At 56.7% G+C, this 19,494-nt stretch overlaps 10 protein-coding genes across 10 annotated transcripts; 4 read left to right on the forward strand and 6 right to left on the reverse strand.

The window, feature by feature from the left end:
* Positions 1–689: 689 nt before the first annotated feature.
* On the reverse strand, positions 690–1,748 carry VTJ04DRAFT_10034 (uncharacterized protein; the record flags this gene model as incomplete). The annotated part of the gene is made up of 1 exon (XM_069357730.1): positions 690–1,748. One exon carries the CDS (start codon positions 1,746–1,748, stop codon positions 690–692), a length of 1,059 nt encoding a protein of 352 aa, XP_069214769.1.
* A 384-nt stretch (positions 1,749–2,132) lies between these two features.
* VTJ04DRAFT_10035 (uncharacterized protein) lies at positions 2,133–3,018 on the reverse strand (the record flags this gene model as incomplete). Its single annotated transcript, XM_069357731.1, has 7 exons — positions 2,133–2,334; positions 2,391–2,473; positions 2,533–2,613; positions 2,669–2,698; positions 2,750–2,773; positions 2,828–2,915; positions 2,975–3,018. 7 exons carry the CDS (start codon positions 3,016–3,018, stop codon positions 2,133–2,135), a joined length of 552 nt encoding a protein of 183 aa, XP_069214770.1.
* Positions 3,019–3,426: 408 nt separating this feature from the next.
* VTJ04DRAFT_10036 (mitochondrial 37S ribosomal protein bS18m) lies at positions 3,427–4,468 on the forward strand (the record flags this gene model as incomplete). The annotated part of the gene is made up of 3 exons (XM_069357732.1): positions 3,427–3,553; positions 3,634–4,142; positions 4,244–4,468. 3 exons carry the CDS (start codon positions 3,427–3,429, stop codon positions 4,466–4,468), a joined length of 861 nt encoding a protein of 286 aa, XP_069214771.1.
* Positions 4,469–4,500: 32 nt separating this feature from the next.
* Positions 4,501–4,859, reverse strand: VTJ04DRAFT_10037 (uncharacterized protein; the record flags this gene model as incomplete). Its single annotated transcript, XM_069357733.1, has 2 exons — positions 4,501–4,618; positions 4,774–4,859. 2 exons carry the CDS (start codon positions 4,857–4,859, stop codon positions 4,501–4,503), a joined length of 204 nt encoding a protein of 67 aa, XP_069214772.1.
* An 80-nt stretch (positions 4,860–4,939) lies between these two features.
* VTJ04DRAFT_10038 (uncharacterized protein) lies at positions 4,940–7,499 on the reverse strand (the record flags this gene model as incomplete). The annotated part of the gene is made up of 2 exons (XM_069357734.1): positions 4,940–5,105; positions 5,170–7,499. 2 exons carry the CDS (start codon positions 7,497–7,499, stop codon positions 4,940–4,942), a joined length of 2,496 nt encoding a protein of 831 aa, XP_069214773.1.
* A 460-nt stretch (positions 7,500–7,959) lies between these two features.
* Positions 7,960–8,940, forward strand: VTJ04DRAFT_10039 (uncharacterized protein; the record flags this gene model as incomplete). The annotated part of the gene is made up of 1 exon (XM_069357735.1): positions 7,960–8,940. One exon carries the CDS (start codon positions 7,960–7,962, stop codon positions 8,938–8,940), a length of 981 nt encoding a protein of 326 aa, XP_069214774.1.
* Positions 8,941–9,757: 817 nt separating this feature from the next.
* VTJ04DRAFT_10040 (uncharacterized protein) lies at positions 9,758–12,073 on the reverse strand (the record flags this gene model as incomplete). Its single annotated transcript, XM_069357737.1, has 4 exons — positions 9,758–11,575; positions 11,643–11,753; positions 11,857–11,873; positions 11,959–12,073. 4 exons carry the CDS (start codon positions 12,071–12,073, stop codon positions 9,758–9,760), a joined length of 2,061 nt encoding a protein of 686 aa, XP_069214775.1.
* A 905-nt stretch (positions 12,074–12,978) lies between these two features.
* Positions 12,979–13,674, forward strand: VTJ04DRAFT_10041 (uncharacterized protein; the record flags this gene model as incomplete). Its single annotated transcript, XM_069357738.1, has 4 exons — positions 12,979–13,153; positions 13,241–13,379; positions 13,460–13,505; positions 13,570–13,674. 4 exons carry the CDS (start codon positions 12,979–12,981, stop codon positions 13,672–13,674), a joined length of 465 nt encoding a protein of 154 aa, XP_069214776.1.
* Positions 13,675–13,906: 232 nt separating this feature from the next.
* On the reverse strand, positions 13,907–15,357 carry VTJ04DRAFT_10042 (uncharacterized protein; the record flags this gene model as incomplete). The annotated part of the gene is made up of 6 exons (XM_069357739.1): positions 13,907–13,996; positions 14,053–14,518; positions 14,577–14,856; positions 14,918–14,997; positions 15,056–15,075; positions 15,268–15,357. 6 exons carry the CDS (start codon positions 15,355–15,357, stop codon positions 13,907–13,909), a joined length of 1,026 nt encoding a protein of 341 aa, XP_069214777.1.
* Positions 15,358–17,573: 2,216 nt separating this feature from the next.
* Positions 17,574–19,445, forward strand: VTJ04DRAFT_10043 (uncharacterized protein; the record flags this gene model as incomplete). The annotated part of the gene is made up of 3 exons (XM_069357740.1): positions 17,574–18,576; positions 18,649–18,770; positions 18,843–19,445. 3 exons carry the CDS (start codon positions 17,574–17,576, stop codon positions 19,443–19,445), a joined length of 1,728 nt encoding a protein of 575 aa, XP_069214778.1.
* Positions 19,446–19,494: the final 49 nt, after the last annotated feature.

The following is a 19,494-nucleotide window of genomic DNA, read 5'->3' on the forward strand; positions in this document are numbered from 1 at the left end:
CCTCCGTCTCTGAGATGTTGTGATATGTCTAATCAGCGAAACCGAGTTTTGAGCTGGCAAAGACGTGTGTATGTTACGTCAGTGGCTGGGGTTCAGGGTATGGACCGAGTGAGCAGTGCCACGGAGCGAGTCTCTTTCAGTTTTAGCGACAACTGGTAACCTCGGTAGATGTTTGGCTGAGTCAAAACAGCAGTGGCAGATGAAGTCATGAGCTGTTATTTCTGTCGACGGAGGAAGATTAGCAATGAATACTGTTTGGCATCCTCAAGGTCCGTTCCGCAAGGTCTGGTTTAGACTCTGAGCGACTGGTTGTGAAGGGTTCAAGCGTTGCTTGCTACTCCTGACTTGTCTACTTAGACCAGGTAGATCGATCCGTGTCAATGAACTTATTCGTTAGAGCGGACAAGGTTTCTAGGTTTTCAGGCAAGCTTGTAATGAGACTATACAAGTACCAGGCCCACTGTCAACCCTCCCTATTCATGCCATCCCAAAGATGTCAAGGGAACTCGGTATCGTATCGAACACTGTGCGCGTCTTCCAGCATGTAAACCATTCGGCGACTCTCTACGAAAGGAGAAGATCCATTCATCCTCCAATATGCAGGGCCCATGTAGGATCCAGCTAAGTATGCGGATGTTGGTAGGACTGTGGGATTGTGTAGGTAGGGAGAGAAACTAGGTAGGCATGCATCACCACAGCTGCAAGCACCCCATCCCACCACCACCTCTCCTCTTTTTCCTGTTGTTCAACAACATGGTCCTCCTCTTTCTGCCCCTCTCCTTCGCCACCGCCTTCTCTACCTTCCTCCTCTCCCTCTCCTCCAGCTTGCGCTGCCTCCTCTTCCACTTCGTCGTCCTTGCCCTGGCAGATGTGGTGCCGAGCCCGCTCGCGACTGGGGCTGATACAAGCGGCGTGACGTCGACTAACTTCCTGGGGCATGCGTCGTTGGGAGCACAGCAGGAGAATACCACTTCCTGAGCTGTCATGGTGGTGCTATTAGGAGGGGCGGTTGTGGGAGGGAAGAGCGTGTATCGGGGTTTGTTGGTGGTGTTTCTCAGCCAAAGCTCGGAGTGCTTCAGAGGCGGGGCGCGCTGCAATTGTGGTGGTGGTGGTGGTGGTGGAGGAGGAGGAGGAGGAGGCGGAATGGTCGGCATCGGCGGGACGGAATGGGTCTCGGTCTGCACCGGCAAGTTCAAGTCATTCCCGTTCGGGTTGTTCGCGAAGGTCACAATAGGAGAAGGGGAATCCGCGCCACCATCGGAAGCGATTGCAGGCGGAGCAGACACCCTCCTACTTCTTTTCGGGGAGACCACTTTCGATCGATCCGAGCCCAAGGGCAGACGTCGGCGAGTGGGAGGGAGGAGATGAACCCCCGCCAGCCTGTGCAGGGCGTCCAGGTACTTGGTGTAATCTTCGTCTGAGGAAGAGGAAGCGTCGGTTTGGTATCCGCTTTTGTCGCTGACATCTGGCTCAGGAGTGAGGTTGCCATTAGGGGCGGAAATCTCGGGTCCGAGCCGGGGAACTCTAGAGGGGATCTTGGGCGGCTTGGGATGCTTGGGAGGCTTGGGAGCTTTAGGGGGCCCGGGGATGGTGGTGGGTCTGGTTGTCGAATGTTGGGAGATGAGGAGGTCAGTCCAGGAGGAGCATTTCGCGGAAGAGACGCGGTCTGGGATGGTTGGATGTGGTGTTGGCATGATGGATGGGGCGGCCTCGGGGCCGATGCGTGGGAGGTGAGAAGTGGTTGACATCTTTGAATTCTAGGCTCTGGCTCGAAAGAGACTGAACAAGTCCAAGGGATATTCAAGTAGACTGCAAAAGTGAGTCGATAACAGGACAGAGTTTAGGGGAGTCTGTTGAATGTAGCAACTTCGAAGACATGAACCTGCTCTTAGCTAGGGTGTTGAGGATTGACGGATCTCAAGCTAGGACTGCCGCCAGGCACGCGCCGAATTCCAGGGACCCAGCCATAGCCAAGCAGGCTTCGACATATCCTTGGGGAAGGCACATGGACGAGGAGCACCCGAAAGGACCGAAGCTATCAGAAGGAAGGTGGGATTCAACTATTCCCCCTAGATTAAGGTACGTAATCATTCCTAACCCAAACAACGCCTCTCCCAACACAGCCCAGCTCATTAGAGCAGCTCGAAGTCATCCAGCTTGTCACGGTACTTGAGGATATTCTGCTTGATCTTGCTGCCCACGGTCCACGTGACAAAGTCCTCCATGTTCCTCGTCACGAGGAAGGCGGGATCGCGCACCTCTTCGACGCCGACGCGAACGTGGCCTTGCTCGATCATCTTCGTCGCGGCTTGCACCGTCTCGGCCATGCGCAACCTGCCCCAACGTTAGCAGTCTTGAATTGGCTTGTCGGTGAATGTCTGGAAACGCACCGAGTCATGACAACGGGCAACCTCCTCCGGGCAAAGGCAGACACGGTGACGTTGTGTTCCACCTGCGAGAGCTTCGACTTGGTCTATGGCAAGGTTAGGCGGATGAGGGAAAGCATCAATGGTAGTTGGAACAACTACGGACCGAAAGGATGCCCATATCATAGAGCTTGTCCAGAAGCAGCTGCTCATGTTTCCTCCTGACCTCGTTGTCGGGGGGCAGAAGCTATGGGAGGTTAGCCGCATGTCAATCTTAGCGCTACTCTTCACAGAAAACATACGCTGAGGCGATGGGCTAATTGCCGAATAGACTGTTGACCGTCAGTTGGGCTACAAAGCAGTTGCCTGGCGCATGAACTTACGCCACATAACCTGTTGTATTTGTGCTGTGAAGGGTCAGCAACGAACTCTGGATTGCAAAGACGAAAAGAAGGACATACGTAATCTTCTGGCTTTTGGATCATGTACCGCCTGGCAACATCATGATGGCGGTGGTCGTTGTCTTGCTTGTAGGTGATGAAGTCATGCCTGTTGATCATGAGTTAGTCTCTTTCTTTTTCAGAGATGAGGATGAAGCATGAACCGACTTCTTGAGCAGCTTCTGTTCGTGATACTTGAGTTTCCGAGTCATGGCGGCAGCTCAGTTCCTGATTAGTCGGCGATGCAAAACTCTAGTTTGTCGGGAGGGACGTGAATGAGTGTTGATGTCGATGAGTTGATGGCGGTGTTGATTGTGATTGTGAGTTGTGTTGATGTTTGGCTGGAGGATGAAGATGAAGATGGCTTGCTTATCGATACCAGAAATTTTGATGGGTCCGACAGGGGCCGTGACGGACAGGACCCACTTTGAGTGTCCATACAATACACAGCAACTACCCCACAAATGCCAAGACCAGATGCGGGAAGAACTTCGGCCAAAATTCACGGACGAGAAGAACGTCAAGTCGAGGCACAACCCACCACCTTCACACCCCGCGACCCTTTCCACGCCAACACCGAGGCGCCAGGTGTGAGAGGACAGAGGAACAACATTCTCGCTATGTCGTCCGGGCGTTGGCTTTCCCCGGCCGCGCGCCGCATCCAATCTGGGCTCGCCGTGCCCCGGCAAGCTCCAGCAACAACAGCCTCCAGGGCCTTCGCGACCTCTGCGCCAGTCTCCTCCGATTGTAAGCTCCCAATTGATTGCTTCCAGGTTGCCTTGATACCACTTGTTTGGTTCTAAATCACTAACCTTCACCGTACCTAGCTCTCAACACCACCAACACGCCACCACCATCATCCAGCACTACCACCAACCCCTCCTCTTCTGCCAACACTACCACCCCTCAACCTCAACCTCAACGCAGCCCGTCTCAATCGCGACTCCCCTTCACAGGGCCCACCCGCAAGCCCCAGCGCAGCCTCCGCTCCGGATCCCTCGGCAGTATGGCCAACCAGGACCTTCGCGAGATGGTTTCTGCTGGCTTCCAGCGCGCGGGTGGCAGCGGAAGCGGTCTCGACTCCGGCTCGCGCCAGGACTTGCGGTTCCGGGCGTTGGAGCAGTACACCAACCTCGGCCGGCAGGAAGTGGAGGCGCAGCAGCGAGCGGCGACATCAGAGGCCTATCTGCGGTACATGAACCGGCGGTTCGAGCCGGGCGACGTGTACACCCCGCGCGATCTGGAGCCCCAGCACATGTCGAAATGGAGGCAGTACGGCAAGGCGCAAGGGGATGTCGTGGATTTGCTGGGGTTTAACCCGATTGATAATTACAAGGTAGGTTTTTGTTTGTTTTGGATCCAGCATCACCCTGCCTGCCTGCCTGTCCGTCTGGGGAACCGAGTTTGTTTGTTGACATGAGACTTTTCTTGTTATAGAACTTCTCCCTCATCTCCGAGTTCATCACTCCCATGGGCCGGATCAAGCATTCCGCCGAGACTGGTCTGCGCCCTGTCAACCAGCGCAAGATGGCCAAGGCCATCCGCCGCGCCATTGGTTTGGGCATTTATCCTAGCGTGCATAAGCACCCGGAGATTCTCAAGATGCAGGCCAATCAGGCCAATATCCCGGCGGCCATGCTGCCCACGACGGGGAGGACGTAAGGAGTGGGTGAGCAGGAAAACAAACAGTGACATCAAAGCATCGAACTGCATCCCAGGTCGGCACGGCTGGGTTTGATACCCATACCCATGTATACAGAGTAGAGGGGAAAGGAGCCAGGGAGGGCAGTCGGGTCGGGTCTTGATGAATGTCTAGAATCACCGGACAGTGGTATCCAATCCCCATCCCATGTACCTATATTTTTTGTGTATGTATGTACAATAACATGACCGCAAACGACTCTTGGGGCATATCCACCCTGTTCATCCTCCCTACCTCATCGTATCATGATCCAGTGTCCGCCTACCCCTCAAATCCTTGACACATTCTCCCACGAAGCTGACCGGAACATATGCCGTTGCGTTCCCTCATCTCATGTTGATATTTGTACATGTACAAAACCAGAATACCCCACCTTCTCCCTTTTTGCCAAAACCAACTCAATGTTAGCTAACACCGCAACCTGCAGCGCTTTATGCCTTCATTTCCCGGACAATGTTAAACTTCCTGCCCATGATGGTCTCGGTACGGCCCTTCTTCTCCAACTGCGCCCAAATGTCTGGATACTCGGAGCGGGCCCACGCCTCGAACTGGTCCTTCTTTTCGATTCCCGGCAGCGCATTGTACGTGACACCAAGCCTATTCCAAATCTCTGTCAGCACACAACAATCATAACCAAAAAGGCAGAGGAGAAAACACTCACGTCATCAACCCCGGCCCGTACCCCACGCTCCCTTCCATCCCCTGGATCAGCCTCATCACCTCCTCCAAATGCCCGCTGCCCGCGATGGCGCCGCAGTACGCCCAAAACACCTCGGGCGGCACCTCGAGATCCATCCTCTGCATCTTCTCCCAAATCTGCCTCGCGATGCGATCGCCGTACGGCTTTAGCTCGCATGCCCAAAACACAATCTCCAGACTGTTGTACGACGGGCCCTCCTGCGAGTGCGTGATCTCGCGCCAAAACTCGATCGCCACCTCGGGCTCCTCGCTCGCCGCGTACGCCATCATCAGCGCGTTGTACAGCCTCGTGTCCAGCTGCACCGTCGTGTCCATCTTGAGCATGTTGTGCACCATGCGCAGACCTTCGGCATCCGGGTAGCGGCCCAGCCCCTCGAGGCACGCGACGTACATGTCCGGGGTGGGGCGCTGGCCCAGGTTCTCCTGCGCGCGCATGTGCCCAAAGACGTAGCAAGCCATGTCAGGCCGGCGGCGGGCGAAGAAGCCGTCCATGAGCCGTACGCGCTCGTCAGGCGTGGTTTCGGGGAAGAACTGCCGCAACAGCTGGTAGCCATCCCAAGCGCGGGCGGTGCTGACGTTGCGGCGGTCGAGGATGTAGTCGATGAAGGCGCGGCGGACCTGGGCGCGCTCTTCGAGCGAGTAGGAGAGGGTGTGCACCGACAGCGTGTCAATGACGTCGTACTGGTTGTCGTTGCGCAGGAAGGCCATGCAGAGTGAAACAACAGTTTCGGGCTCCAGGGTCGCGTTCCGGGATTCAAGATCGGCCGTGATGTCGGCAACCCGGCCCAGGTCGGGTTCTGGGACGGAGCAAAGGGCGCGAAGATACTTATTGATGACGGGTAGGTCTTCGTCTTGTCGAATCGCCACCTCACCCCTCAGCAACTTGTCGTAGATGGCCTGCGCTCCGCTAAAGTCCTTGGCATCGAGGCGGTAGTCCATCTGCAAGAGGTAGGTGGAAGCGCGGGGAGGGATTTGGAGCTCGGCGCCGAGCGACACAAAGCGCTCGGCGAGATAAGGATTCTGCTTCTCCATGGCAGCCGTGATGAGGGCGTCAATGGTGGAGGCATCGGGCCGTGGACCCTCCTTACCGCCGGGCCCGGTCTGACGCATCATGACGTTCATCAGCTGCTTGATATCCTCGACGCCCCTGTCCATGACCAGCACGGCCCATTGGAGGATGACGTTCCACCATTCCTTCTGTGGCTTCGAGTTGATGAGCTGCTCGAAAATGGGCTGCAGCCAGCGCTGCTCGCCGTTGCGCATAGCGAACCGCACTGCCTCCTTGTACACCTTAGGGCTGCGTTGCCACCCGGCGTGGACGGGCTTCTCAAACCACTTCTTGGCTTCGGCGACCTGGTCGCGCTTCATGTAAAAGGTGGCCATGATCTCGTGGATGGGCGGCATGTACTCGACCTTGGCCGCCTCAGCCTTGGCCCATTCGGCGAGAAGCTCCTTCTCACGGCCCTCCTTGGCAAGCCCGCGCAGGACGAGCGTCCAGAATACGCGCAGGCGCGGAACCAGCCGCGGCTCATTCTTGACCGCCGTCTCTCGGAACTCGGCCACGTGCTTCGCGGCCTCAAGCGCGCCGCCGTACTGGGTCAAGGCAGTGAGGAACAATTCAAAGTCGGCCGTGGGTTCCTTGGCGCCGACCGCCTCCCGGATGACGTCCTCCTCGAACCCAAGCTCACGCATGTGCTGTATCCTGCGGTCGATCTCGCCGTACAGCAACTTGGCCAGCTCGAGGTGAAACTCTGTCGTGCCCCGAGGAGGGGGTTTTGTCGCGGTGACCCATAAAGCGGCGCGCAAATCAGCAAAGCTGAGGTCATACGTGTCTATTACGTCACCCTCCTGCTCCGAGTCTGGAGTGATAAGGTGGCGGACCAAAAGCAGGGCGAGGAAGGCCTGAGTCGAATTGAAAGTGCGCAGGTGGTCTCTGCGCTTGTGCTGGATAAAGCTGCGCCAGCCTTTGAGGAGCTCGTCCCTTGGAGGCGGACGGGCCTCTTCAACCTGGACTTTCCGGAAGGCGAGCAAGACGTCATATCCGGGCTCCATCTCGGCCTCCTTGATCATGCGCGGGGGCTTCTGGAAGATGCCGAAAAAGGTTCGCCGGGAGGGGCGGCGGGCGAGCGGCGGCAGGAGGGGGACATGGTTGTTCAGGCGGAGACGAGTGCGTGGACGAGAGGACAGGATGGAGAGGTATCGACGGGAGAGGGCGGGACATGGCCGTAGTCGCAGGCCATGGCTGGCCAGCAGTCCAGCGAGGTACACATTGCGCGTCAAGTGCGACGGCATGGTGTGAGATGGAGAGAGGTTTAGTGGCCAATCCTGGGAGGGGTCAGTTGAGAATGGAAATCAATTGGGGGTGTGGGTGCGTGCAACGGCCTACCTGCGCATGTTGGAGATTGGAGCCAGTCGCAGGAGCGCAGTTCGGCGACCGGGCTGCCAGTGGTGGACGTTGATTTCTTGAAGTTGGAGCTTTTGGCTTTGCACCGATGGTGATGCAGTGGAGCTGCGGAACAGTGGGGTCCTGCTGCCGATCAATGACCTCAGGGTTCGGCCATTGGAGAGCTGCTGTGGGGCATCGGCCAGCATGACACCGGGTTACGGTAAAACACGCCGTTTCATGTAAGATACGGTACTCAACTTAAGCTCACACCGGACATCAACTCACCTTCATCAACACAACTTACATCCAATTTCATCTCACCTAAGCCAGGGGCCTTTTCAGATAAATAACGAATAACACACCATCATGGCCCCGGCACCACCCACTGTCGTCTCCCTCAAACAAACCTTCCTCAACGACCAAACCCGGCTCCTCTCCCAGCCCCTCTCTCCTTCACCAGCCTGGCTTAACAATAATGTCAACAACAACGACCCCGATAACCCACCCCTCCCCGAAAAAGCCGTCCACGACGCCCTCTTCAAACTCAACCACCGCCTTCAGCAACACGCCCGACGCGTCTACCCGCCCCAAGCCACGCGTCACGTCGCCGAACAAATCGACCAGCTGTACTGGAACGCCGCCGTGGCCGCCGCCGAAGGCGACGAAGAAGCTGATGCTGATGGTGGCGATGACGAGCTCGAGGCGTTGAACCTGGGCGCCGATCTGACCAACCCCGCCGTGATCGCCACCATTCCATCCACTTGGGAGTCGAACGACCCAGATCCAGATGCCACAGCCAGCCCGTTACTGGAGCAATACTCCACCCTCTCCTCAGCCCTGCACGACCTCGCCCAGCAAAAACAGCAGGCCGCTCTTCGCGTGGCAAGGTTAAGGCGGATGCGCGCCTTGCTGGAACCATTCTCGCCCACGTCCGGCAGCCAGGGCCAGGGGGCGGACGCGACCATGACTGATGCTGATGCTGGTGGTGGAGCCGATGAAACCAACGGACTACAATCAGTCCAAGAAAACCTCGTCACCCGCAACGGGGCCATCGAGAAGGAACTCCTGCGCATGCGCATGCTGTTGGCGAGAGTGGGAGGGAGGGTGGCGGTTCTGAAGGAGAAGCAACAACGACAATCATCATCATCCTCAGGGATTGCGGCAGAACCATCGCGAAAGGGGAAGAAGAGAGGCCGCGATGATGCAGCGGATCAACAAACCGCCGGTTCTCGTGGGGACTCGGCATCGGCGTCGAGCGCGGGGAGCTTGTTTTCCGAGCGGGGCGCCGTGGAGGATGTAGAAGTTGAGGAGAGGAGGAAGGTGGGCATGTTGTTGGGGAGTTTTTGAGGGGCTGAAGTGTGAGCTTCCTTTTTTAATCTCCTGTTTTCAACATGGCAATGGAGGGTTCGGTTTCTGGTGGAAGGCGATTTTGGAGCGGGCAATGGGCTGGATGGGCGTCTGGAGTATGGTTCTTTTATGATTTGCTTTACCTACCTCGGGGCCTGACTACCTAGATGCGCAGGTTGTTTTTTTGAGGCTCGAGACATGAATGGGTGAGGAACTTGATCAGAGATACCCCTGGAAGGATAAATTGATGTCATGGGTTTTTTGAGCGCTCACTCCAAATCCAGGATGAATTAGACGAGGGGTTTCATCTCTTGAATTCAGCGGCAGCCCCTGAATGGGTTATCGAGATGTGTCATCGGAAGCAGCAGAATACTCAGAACAGGATCAAGACGAATAACACCAGCTCGCAAAATGCCCAAGCAGCAAACCCTGGCGTCATATTAGGTATCAGGCAATTAACAAATACACAATCTCGACTCACGCAGGACAACCTAACATACGAGCAAACTAGGCGTCCAGAACAAAAGGCAGGAAAGCAATACTACTGCTACCCATGATAGTATCTCTATATACAACAATCCCATCCATCCAAGCAACCAAATGCCTTTCCCCATCGCTGCCCCTTTAGCGAAAAGCTCCCTCAATACATACCCCAGGCCCCAAATATCCCCCATCCTAGACCACGAAAAGCCAAACCAATTCCATCCATCTATCTCATCACAAGGATCCATCCCGCCGTCCCATCCTTCCCATCCCTTTCCTATTCCCACATTCACCCTCTCCACCCATCTGCAAACCGCAACCTCTCCTATCGCGTTTACCTCGCGTTCCTCGCGCTCAACCCCGCAAACGCATCCGGACTATGTCGTCCATTCGTCCAGTCCAGGCCCAGCGCCATGACACTGTCGCGGCTGACATTATGCCTTGCCGCCACGTCAGCAACCGTCGGTGCACCCCCTGACGCCGCTGCGCCAGCACCTCCGCTACCAGCCGAAGGCCCCGAGCCTGAAGCAGAAGCAAACGGGTTTTTACTCCCCGGGCTGATAGGTGTGGGCTGGTGGAGTTGCGGCTGCTGTTGCTGCTGCTGCTGCTGCTGCTGTTGTGGTTGCTGTTGGCCTTGAGGTGGGGGGAAGAGCGAGCCCTGCGTCTGTCCCTGCTGCCCGGTCCCATCCTGGTTGTGCAGTTGCGGTTTTGGCGGCGCCGGGTAATTATACAGCGCCAGGATTGCGTTTTTATCAGGCCTCTGTGGCTGCTGCTGCTGTAATGGATAACCCGTCATTTGAGGCATGAGCCCTGTCGGTTGCGGCATTTGCATCGCGGCGGCTTGTTGTCCTGGGAACATCTGTTGTGCCTGAGCTTGGGCGGTGGCCATTTGGTTGAAGAAGGGGTTCGTGGTCGCCGGGCCGGTAAGAGCCGGTTGGAGAGGCTGAGTGTAGAAGGTCTGCTGCTGGGTTTGTTCGGGGATCTGCGTGAGAGTTGGCGATTGTTGCATTCTCGTTGGCGACCGCGTGAAGGGGTTGGTGTTGACAGCGCCACCGAACGTGGCGGTGTTGACGGACAGCGGCGTCTGCGGTTGTGGTTGCTGCTGTACCTGCTGCGTTTGCGTCTGTGCTGGGAAGAAGGGGTTATAGCTGGCCACGGATTGTCCTGTTGGCTGAGCGTATATTGGCCCAGTTGCTGTCATGCCGGAGTAGCCCTGCGTCCCAAAGCTTTGCGTGGCCTGCGGCAGAGGCGCCGTCAAAGGTCCCGTCAACGGGTTCTGGAACACTGAGCTGGTCGGTTGCTGCGCCAAACCGCCCGTATGGTGCGGGAACAGGGGCTGCGAGGCTGGCGCCAGCGTCATGTTCTGGAAGGCGAGTTCCAATGCTGCAGGCGTTGCCTGTTGTGGCGGTCCGAACGGGTTTGTTGACGCATATGGATTCTTGTTCTGCAATGTTCCTGTGGACTGCGAGGACAGGGGCTGTGGTGGCTGTGGCATGTCGAGCATATCGAAGGGATTCGTGCTCGCCGGGCTGATGGGACGCTTCGAAGACTCGTTATTCGTGCTTGGGGTCAAGCTCCGAGTCACAGGCATGGTCTGTGACCTAGCAACCCCAGAAAGCGAAGATGACCTCTGAGTGCCTTCTCCAAGTCGGATGAGCGTCTCGATAGCCCTCTCAAGATTCCAATTCACCCCCTTCAACACGGTCTCGTTCCGCTTCTCGTCCAAGAAGCCCATGTCGCGAAGTTTGGCCAGCTTTCGGGTCTTTTCATCGGGTTGTGTCTGATCGGACTCGATGCTCGCACCAAACACCCCTGACGACTTATTCCGCAGGGGCGGGTCGGGCGGCAGGTCTCGAGGGCTTTTCGGCTCATGGCCGCTCTCTTTCTTTTTGGAACCAAGCGGGAAAATGGACGAGGCGGAGCGGAGACCGAAAAAACCTCCAGTTTTGGGAGGGAGAGGAGGCGGGTTGTCGTCGGAACCCCCCGATCCAGGTCGGCGCTTACTGGAGGAGAGGGCGCGTGCAACATACTTTTGGCGTATGAAGCGCTCCATGGCGCTGTCTACTTCATCGGCGTCAACGGGGACCGGCGGTTTCTTGTTGTCGGGATTGTACAGCTTGTTGGAGACGATGTTTCCGACCTTGCGCATGTTCTGCAGATCATAGGGGCGTCAGCGAGAGGCGCATCCCCGGGGGAGCTGGGTCTGGAGATGTACATACATCGACTTGCTCGTTGGTCCAGCTATCCATGGTCAGCGACTTCACCTTGGACACATGGGTGCCCAATTTGCGGTGGATAGTGGCGCATCGCATGCACAGGAAGATGCCCAACTGCGAACTTCGGGTTAGATCGAGGGAACACGGCCATTGTTTTTCTGGTGCAGGATCGAGGAGGAACTCGAGGGAGCGGATTGGTATGGAGGAGAAGACGTACGCTCCATGATGCCCAGCCTGGTGTAGTATCGATGGTCAGCACCCGCGATGCTTCTTCACAGGACACAAACAAACAGACAGAGCGAAAAGGTGCCAAACATACTAGGATTCGGGGCCTGGCAGTCGGCGCAAACATTGTTGCCCGGGACATTGTTGACGAGATCCTGTAGGGCCTTTTCGTTGCGCGCCTGCTGGCGCTTGCTGAGAGCGGACGACATGATGGGCTGGCGCGTCGGTCGCTTCGGGACTTGGGGCGGGCCGTCCTGGTGATGGATCGCGTCGACGGGATGGCCAGAGAACGACGAGACGGGACGGGGAGCACGCTCGCAGGAGTTGGGACTTTGATTCTTTGTGTGAGCTGGAATCGGAGGTTTGGGGCGTCGGGGCCGGGGGTTCCAGTGGCACAGGCCAACTCCACGCGACCGGACCCCACTGGAAGGGACGGGGTTTCAGGGGTGGAAATGCTTGGCCCAGGGGGGGAGGAGTCCGTCCACAGGTCCGGGTGCCAAAATCCAGTTTTCCGGGCAGCTTCCCTTTTGTGTTCCATCTGCATCATCATGACCGAGCACGAGAACAAACCCGGGAACTTGACTTTGGCATTTCGCTCGTTCCACGTTTCTGGATAATTCTATATGCAGAAACAACTCGGGAACCTTGAGAGATGCGGTTTCAAGAGAGATGCTTGTGTCACAACCATCCTCCAGTCACGCAATTCTATCCTTTTCTTGTCTCCATAACCTGCAAGTCACCGGTCCAGGCTCCGCTGCTCTAGATGCCCAGACGTCAAAAATGGAACCTTGAGTGAGTGGGACTCCGAGGTGCATGCCACCCGCGTGGGAAGAGTCCATGTCTGGTCGAGGAGCAAGGAGCCGCGAGGACGGAGCAGTTACGCGTGTACTCCAGTGCGAGGGATGGGGATGCTGTTTGAGGATGAACATGAACAATGATGCTGAGCCACTAGTGTATTCCGTACATGAGGTGACTTGCACAACAGAAACTCGAGGTCCTTGAGGTATAAACACAGAACCCAAGAAATCCATCCCAACCCCAACTGTCTTGTCTATCCACGTCTCCGACGTGCTCCTCATCTCCGCCTTGTATTATTCTCCTCTCCCCTCTCAAGATGGCGGAGCAAACCAAGAACCCACCCAACCCCCCAGCCAAAGACGAGCTCGAAGACATCGTCCAGGCGCCGACCAACGTCGAAGTCTGGGCCTGTGTAAGAATGCGTATCCACCGCAGCATCCAGGATGTCAAGGCCTACCTCGACCAGGTAGTGGCCGATCTGGTGAAGCATGGTCAGTTTCTCTCATCTTAGGAGCAACCTTCAGGGTACTCCTAGTCGCTCACCATCAACCTGGGATTGACATCTTGGCTCTGTCTAGCCAGCAAGAACCATCCCCGCGCTACACGGCGACTACAAAAAACCGCCAGCAGCACTCTCGACTTCCAAGAGCAGTTGCACGACCATCTTCGCGTTGCCCAGGTGCGACATCAACTCGAGATATGGCTGCACAAGGGCTTGTATGCTGCCTTCATGGGCTCACCATAGGTACAACCTCGTCATGAGTGTGACGGCTGACTAGGTACATACGCATGGTCAGGAACGCCAGAGTCCGCGTCTCGTCGCCGTCGGGAGAACCGAAGCTTGTCCCCTTTTCCCAACGAGCTGTTGCTCCATATTCTCGATGTCATGACTACCAGGGTGTTGCAGGACATGGAGCGCGAGGTACGCCGGAACTTGACCATGACCTGGGTCCCTGTCAGGAGAATTGATGCGGGCTTCTATGAGTCCGTGATCTTTGGGACCAAGGAGTAGTTATGTCATTTTGAGTTGGCCAGTAAGTAAGTCTTGGATAAGGTACGTAGTTACTGCAATGACCCCTAGTGTGGAATGAAAGACATGCAATGATGCTCCTGTCGCCTCTACCCCAACGCCGGATGGATATAATGCATTGACTGTCGCCCCTTTCATCAACCCCAACACCTATCCAAGATGGGTATCACGATGCAATTCCGGTTTTTCTCCCATCCATCATCCCAATCCGTTTTCATGGCTTACGACCCATGACGACATAAAACCGGTGATAGGCGTGCAAGTTGCGGTCAAACATGCTCTTGCGCACGTCAACCAGCGCGAGCTGTAGACGTCAACGTTAGCTTGTGTTTAGCTCTCTGAGGGAGAAAAAAAACTTACCTCAATCTCCTCCACGCTCTTCCCCAAAAACCGATGAAACAAACCCAAACTAAACCCGCTCATCCCCTCGAGCAAATTCTTCTGCCATAGCATGCCAATATGCTTCAGCCTCGGATCCTTGGGCCACCCATTAATGGGGATCTTAAACACCACCTCCTTCACATCCACAAACCCTGCCTCCTCCATCCACTGCTTCAACTCGGGCCCGATCGTGGTCTGCCGATTCGCGAACTGGGACGACACCGTGTTGAATTCCTGCTCCCAGCGCACAAACGGGTGTCCTGCGCGCGTGGCTTGCTCGAGCGAGTCGTCGTCGCACACCATGCCGACGGGCATCTCCTGGCATTCCAGCCATCCACCGGGGCGGAGGTGGTCGAAGGCGCGCTTGATGATTTGCTGCCGCATGTCGGACCAGCAGCCGATGGTCATGCGCGTGTGGATGAAGTCGAAGTCCGGCGGGTAGTCCCTAGGAAAGGTTGGTTCATTCTGCTCAAGTGCCTGAAGGGGGTAAGGGGTCATCATACCAATCATCTCCCGAATCCTCCACAAAGAACCTCACATTCGGCGGCACAAAGGTAGGTTGGATCGGGCTCAAATCCGTCCCGATGATCTCCGCCTCGGGGTATCGATCCCCCATCTCGATGGCCCAGGTGCCTGTGCCGGTGGCGATGTCAAGCACTTTCCGTGGCGGGTTCGTCCGGGAGAACGGCGCGAAATGAAGCCGCCCGTCCATCACCAGCTTGAGGAGCTCATATTGCTGTTCCATACGCTCGTTCTCGGGACGGTCGTTGGGGAAATGGTATGCTAGATGATGGGTTAGCATGCATAGTTGGAGGCAAGAAACGAGGCGACAAGGGAAACGAACAGCCCGCCCGGTAGGAGTGATAAGTCCGCCCGAACTCCTCGTGATGCTTGGCGATGCTCTCGCTGAGCGACTGGGTGTCGCTGAGTGTGAATTAGCATCAAACTGTCAGAGGCCCGATCGGGAACGCCAGATACATACTACACATCATGGTTGCCATACTGTGGTGAGACCATGTTAGTAACGGTTCAATCCTGGAAAATGTTCCCTTGAACGGTACATATGTACAGCCGATCAATGTTGTCCATACTGTACGTCATGCACCCCAGAAGATCGTTGAAACATTGTTTCAGACGTGTGATCAGGGGGATGTTGGCAACCCAAACGGCCGAAATAAGATGTAAAAGACTTACATCAGGCTCTATCAGTTGAGATTCGTCGAGATACGCCTCGAAGGTGAATTGGTAATCTTCCAGCGGCCGGCCCGCTGCGACGAATGGCATGGCTGCTTGAGACCTCCTGGCTAGCTAAGTAAAACGCCGGAAAGTTGAATTTTGTCACCAATCGAACCGTCCGATCGAATGAATGTCTTTGAGCTGAAAAGGTATGTCCAAGTCCACGGAAGCCAGATGTCCCAAAGATCGATGCGCAAAGTGAAACATGCAGACAAGCGGCGAGCCTCGTGAGGAAACGGACAAAAATACTCGATGGCAAATGAAACCTCGGAACATCCAAAGAGAGCGGAAGCCGCTCAGATAAAGGGGGGACGACAACGGTCTGATATCTTTTTGCAATCAGTCCGGGGGCGGGAGAGAGGGGGGGCGAACGCCGTGGCGTCAGCCCTTGAAGAACCGGACCCAGGAGAACGGATGGGAGGGGAACACAGAACCCGGCAATCTGGGTCAATGGCCATCCTGGCGATGTTTGTGTGACGTGGGGACCACGACCCGACAGGCCGGGGGGGGGGGGGGTGGGGGTTGGGTTTAGCTGGGGGCGGGCTGGATGGGAAAGGGATTGCTTATCCTCGCTTGGCTTGGTCGGGCTCTTTGGAGGGGGGAAAAGGCCCATCCGGAACAGTCTGCATTACGTACGGCCCGACAGCAGGGGGGCAAAGCAAGTGAAGAGGAACAGGAAATGGAGGGGGACATCATGATGCTCTGTGGAATGCAGTGCCTGACGGCCGGCAGCACATGCGTCAAGTGGAAAAGGGATGAAGACACGTGAAGCTGCGGCGGCAGGCCAAGACGCGAGACCGAGATGGACGTGGTTCGATGTTCCCGGCAACTCGGGTCGGCCAGCCCTGGGGGTCGCCTGGACGGGGCCCAGGGTCGTGGAGCCGCGGGAGTTTGTTCGCCGCGGCAGCATGCCAAGCAGCAGGCTTGTGCCGCGAATGGTCGGGGTTTGGTGCCAATGTCGACCGGCGCTCAAGAAGAGGTTAGCTTCCCCAAGCCGGCGTTCACTTCCTTCAGCGTCCCCCGTTCCGGCTTTTCTTTTCTGCTCAAGCGGCCCAAGCGAACGGTCTTGAAGCGGGGGATGGTGGTGATGGGGTTCTCCATGATGCCCGACGAGCGGCGGAGGGAGGAGACTGGGGAAAATAGAAGGGAATCGAAATTCCCATCAGCTCACTTTTCCCTTCTCCCATTGACCGGCCGTTTCACCAGTCTTGCATTTTCCGGGGAAGAGATGAGGATCGGCAACTCAGAGAGCCCAGTGAAGTTTCTGTGGCGGCGAATGGCCAGATAATTTCGGCTTTAGCTCTCGAGAATCATGTGGTTGAGGCCGCAGAAGGCAGCGGAAAATAACACAAAAACAGAAATGCGACGGGACTCGGAGGGATGCACAACTTCGGTCCCGTGGGAATGGTTCCGCAGTCCGGGGGGATGCCAAAAAGGGGTGGTTGTTTTGTTTGGTTTCCCACATCCGAAGGGCAATCCGTTGATCTCATCGCTCCACTTGGTTCAAGGTTTGTTCAAGCGACCCATAGCGGGAAGTCGGGAAGTCGGGAAGGTCCGTTTCCGACGGCTCAGGGATCCATGGATCAGGTACAGACTCTACCTATGTACACTAGGCACATAAAAGAAGGTGTTTGTTGTTTGACAGGATTCGAGAGTTTGCTTCGTACTCGGGTGTCTCTTCAACGCTGGTTTGACGAGCGCCACGTCCTGGCTTCATGGAGCTTTGACTCGGGTCTTTTTTTCTTAACAAAGTGAAGTAAGTGGGAAAAAAGAAAATGAATGTTGCAAACACAAGCTACCATTGGCCGTGTCACAAAACGTTTTTCTCATATGGGCTGATCGCTTCGGCAGAGTCTGGGGTTACACAGCAGTCAAGTGAAAATGACGTTGCCCTGCCTGGTACCTGATACATAGCGTAACATCTTCACCTGGGGTCGTCCCTCTCTATCCACAGGGTGCGGAATGCGCCCTTGGAGGAACAAATCGGGAGGCCTTCAACTTCAGGTCGCCGAAGAAGGTTACCAAGGCGCAATGTGAATGACTATGCGCTGGTATTACTCATCACGTTGTAGTGTACTCCGTGAGACATTTGTTGGACTGAGTTTAAAAACATGCTCGAAAGGAATTGGCGTAGAGGTTGAAACATGAACCGCTCGTTGACTTCTTGTCCTTGCCATCTCCAGTTACTTCTCAGAACTTGACAAACCATCGCATCTGATCCCCATCAGTTCCCGAGAAGATAACAGAACACCAACCACCACACCATGTCAGCCCCTGAACCCCCCACCACCCAGCCCTCCAACCCATCCGAAGACACCCAATACCTCCTCACCTCCTACACCCAGCTCCGCCAAGCCATCGGCTCTCGCATCCTCTCCGACCCCTCCATCCTCCCCTCTCCCGAAGCCATCACCACCTGCCTCGCCTCCCTCCCCTCCCGCTCCAAACCCGACTACCTCCACCCCCTGGGTCCAGCCGCCACCCACGCCCACCTGCTCGCCGACATCCTTCCGGCGCTCAACCTCCAGTCCCTCTCCCCGCGCTATCTCGGCTTCGTAACGGGGGGCGTCTTGCCCGTGGCCGAGGCCGCCGACAACCTTGTGTCTGCTCTCGACCAGAATGTGCAGGTGCATTTTCCTCTGCAGGGACGGGACGCCGATGCCAGGGGATGGACGCACTCGGCCAGCACAGCCATCGAGCATGCCGCGTTGGGGATGCTGGTTGACCTGTTCTCCCTAGACTGCTCTTCTTCCTTCTCCATGAGCAACAGCAGTACCAGTACCACCAACACCACCACCACATGGCCAGTCCGAACCTTCACCACCGGCGCCACGGCCTCCAACATCCTCGGCCTCGCCTGCGCCCGGGACGCCGTGCTCCTGCGACGCAACCCCGCCGCGTCCGTCTCGCAGCTCGGCCTGGCGGCGGCGTACCGCGCCGCCGAGGTCCGGGAGATCCGGGTGCTGTCGGCCATGCCGCATTCCTCCGTCGGCAAGGCGGCGAGCGTGGTGGGGTTGGGGAGGGCAAGTTTGAGGGACGTGGGGATGGGGGAGAGGGGCATGCCGTGGAGGATGGATTTGGATAAGGTGGAAAAGGAGTTGAGGATGGGGTTGGCAGAAGAGGAGAAAGGGGGAGGGGTGGTGGTGCATATCGTAGTGGTTGGGGCTGGGGAGGTGAATACGGGACGGTTTGCTACGGGGATGTTGGATATGCCCAAGCTGAGGAGTTTGGTGGATAGATATGGGGGTTGGATTCATGTTGACGGAGGTGAGGTCGTTCTGGTTCCAGAATGAAGAAGCTTTGGATGAACGATGTGATGATATTGACAAAGATTGCCAGCATTCGGCCTCTTCGCAAGAGCGTTGCCCAAGACGGATGAGTTCCTGGAACTACACGCGAGCGCAGCAGGCCTGGAGCTCGCCGACAGCATCGCCGCCGACGGACACAAACTCCTCAACGTGGTACGTACAGACACACACACATATATATATAGATGACCATCCTCCAACATCCACCTCTAACCTCTCCCCCAGCCATACGATTCAGGTATCTTCCTCTGCCGCCACTCCTCCATCGCAACCCAAGTCTTCGGCAACCACAACGCCGCATACCTCTCCTCCAACCCCTCCTCCGACCACGACCCGGACTCCGACGCCATCATCAGCCCCCTCAACGTCAACCTCGAAAACTCGCGCCGCTTCCGCGCCCTCCCCGCCTACTCGGTCCTCTTCAGCGAAGGCCGCGAGGGAATCGCCGCCATGCTGTCGCGCATGGCCCGTCTCGCGCGCGCCGTCGCCAGGTACATCCGGTCGTCGCCTCACTACGAGCTGCTTCCCCGGCTCCCGCCCGATAATACCTCCAACGACAATCATGGTGAGGATGGCGGTGAGAGTGAGAGACAAACATTCATCATCGTCCTCTTCCGCGCCGCCGATCCAGGTCTTAACGAAACGCTCGTGGACCGCATCAACGCCGACGGGCACATGTTTGTCAGCGGAACAGTCTGGGAGGGGAGAAAGGCGGCGAGGATGGCGGTCGCGAGTTGGCGGGTGGATGTGGAGAGGGATGCGGCGGCGATTGCGCAGGTGCTGGACGAGGTTTCCGAGAGGTGGATTCGAGAGAAGAAAACTATATAGATAGGATGGTCGCCAGCGTGATGTCGACGGTGTGGTGTTTTTGAGCTAG

Source organism: Mycothermus thermophilus (assembly GCF_041956435.1).
Source record: "Mycothermus thermophilus strain CBS 625.91 unplaced genomic scaffold VTJ04scaffold_7, whole genome shotgun sequence".
Lineage (NCBI taxonomy): Eukaryota > Fungi > Ascomycota > Sordariomycetes > Sordariales > Chaetomiaceae > Mycothermus > Mycothermus thermophilus.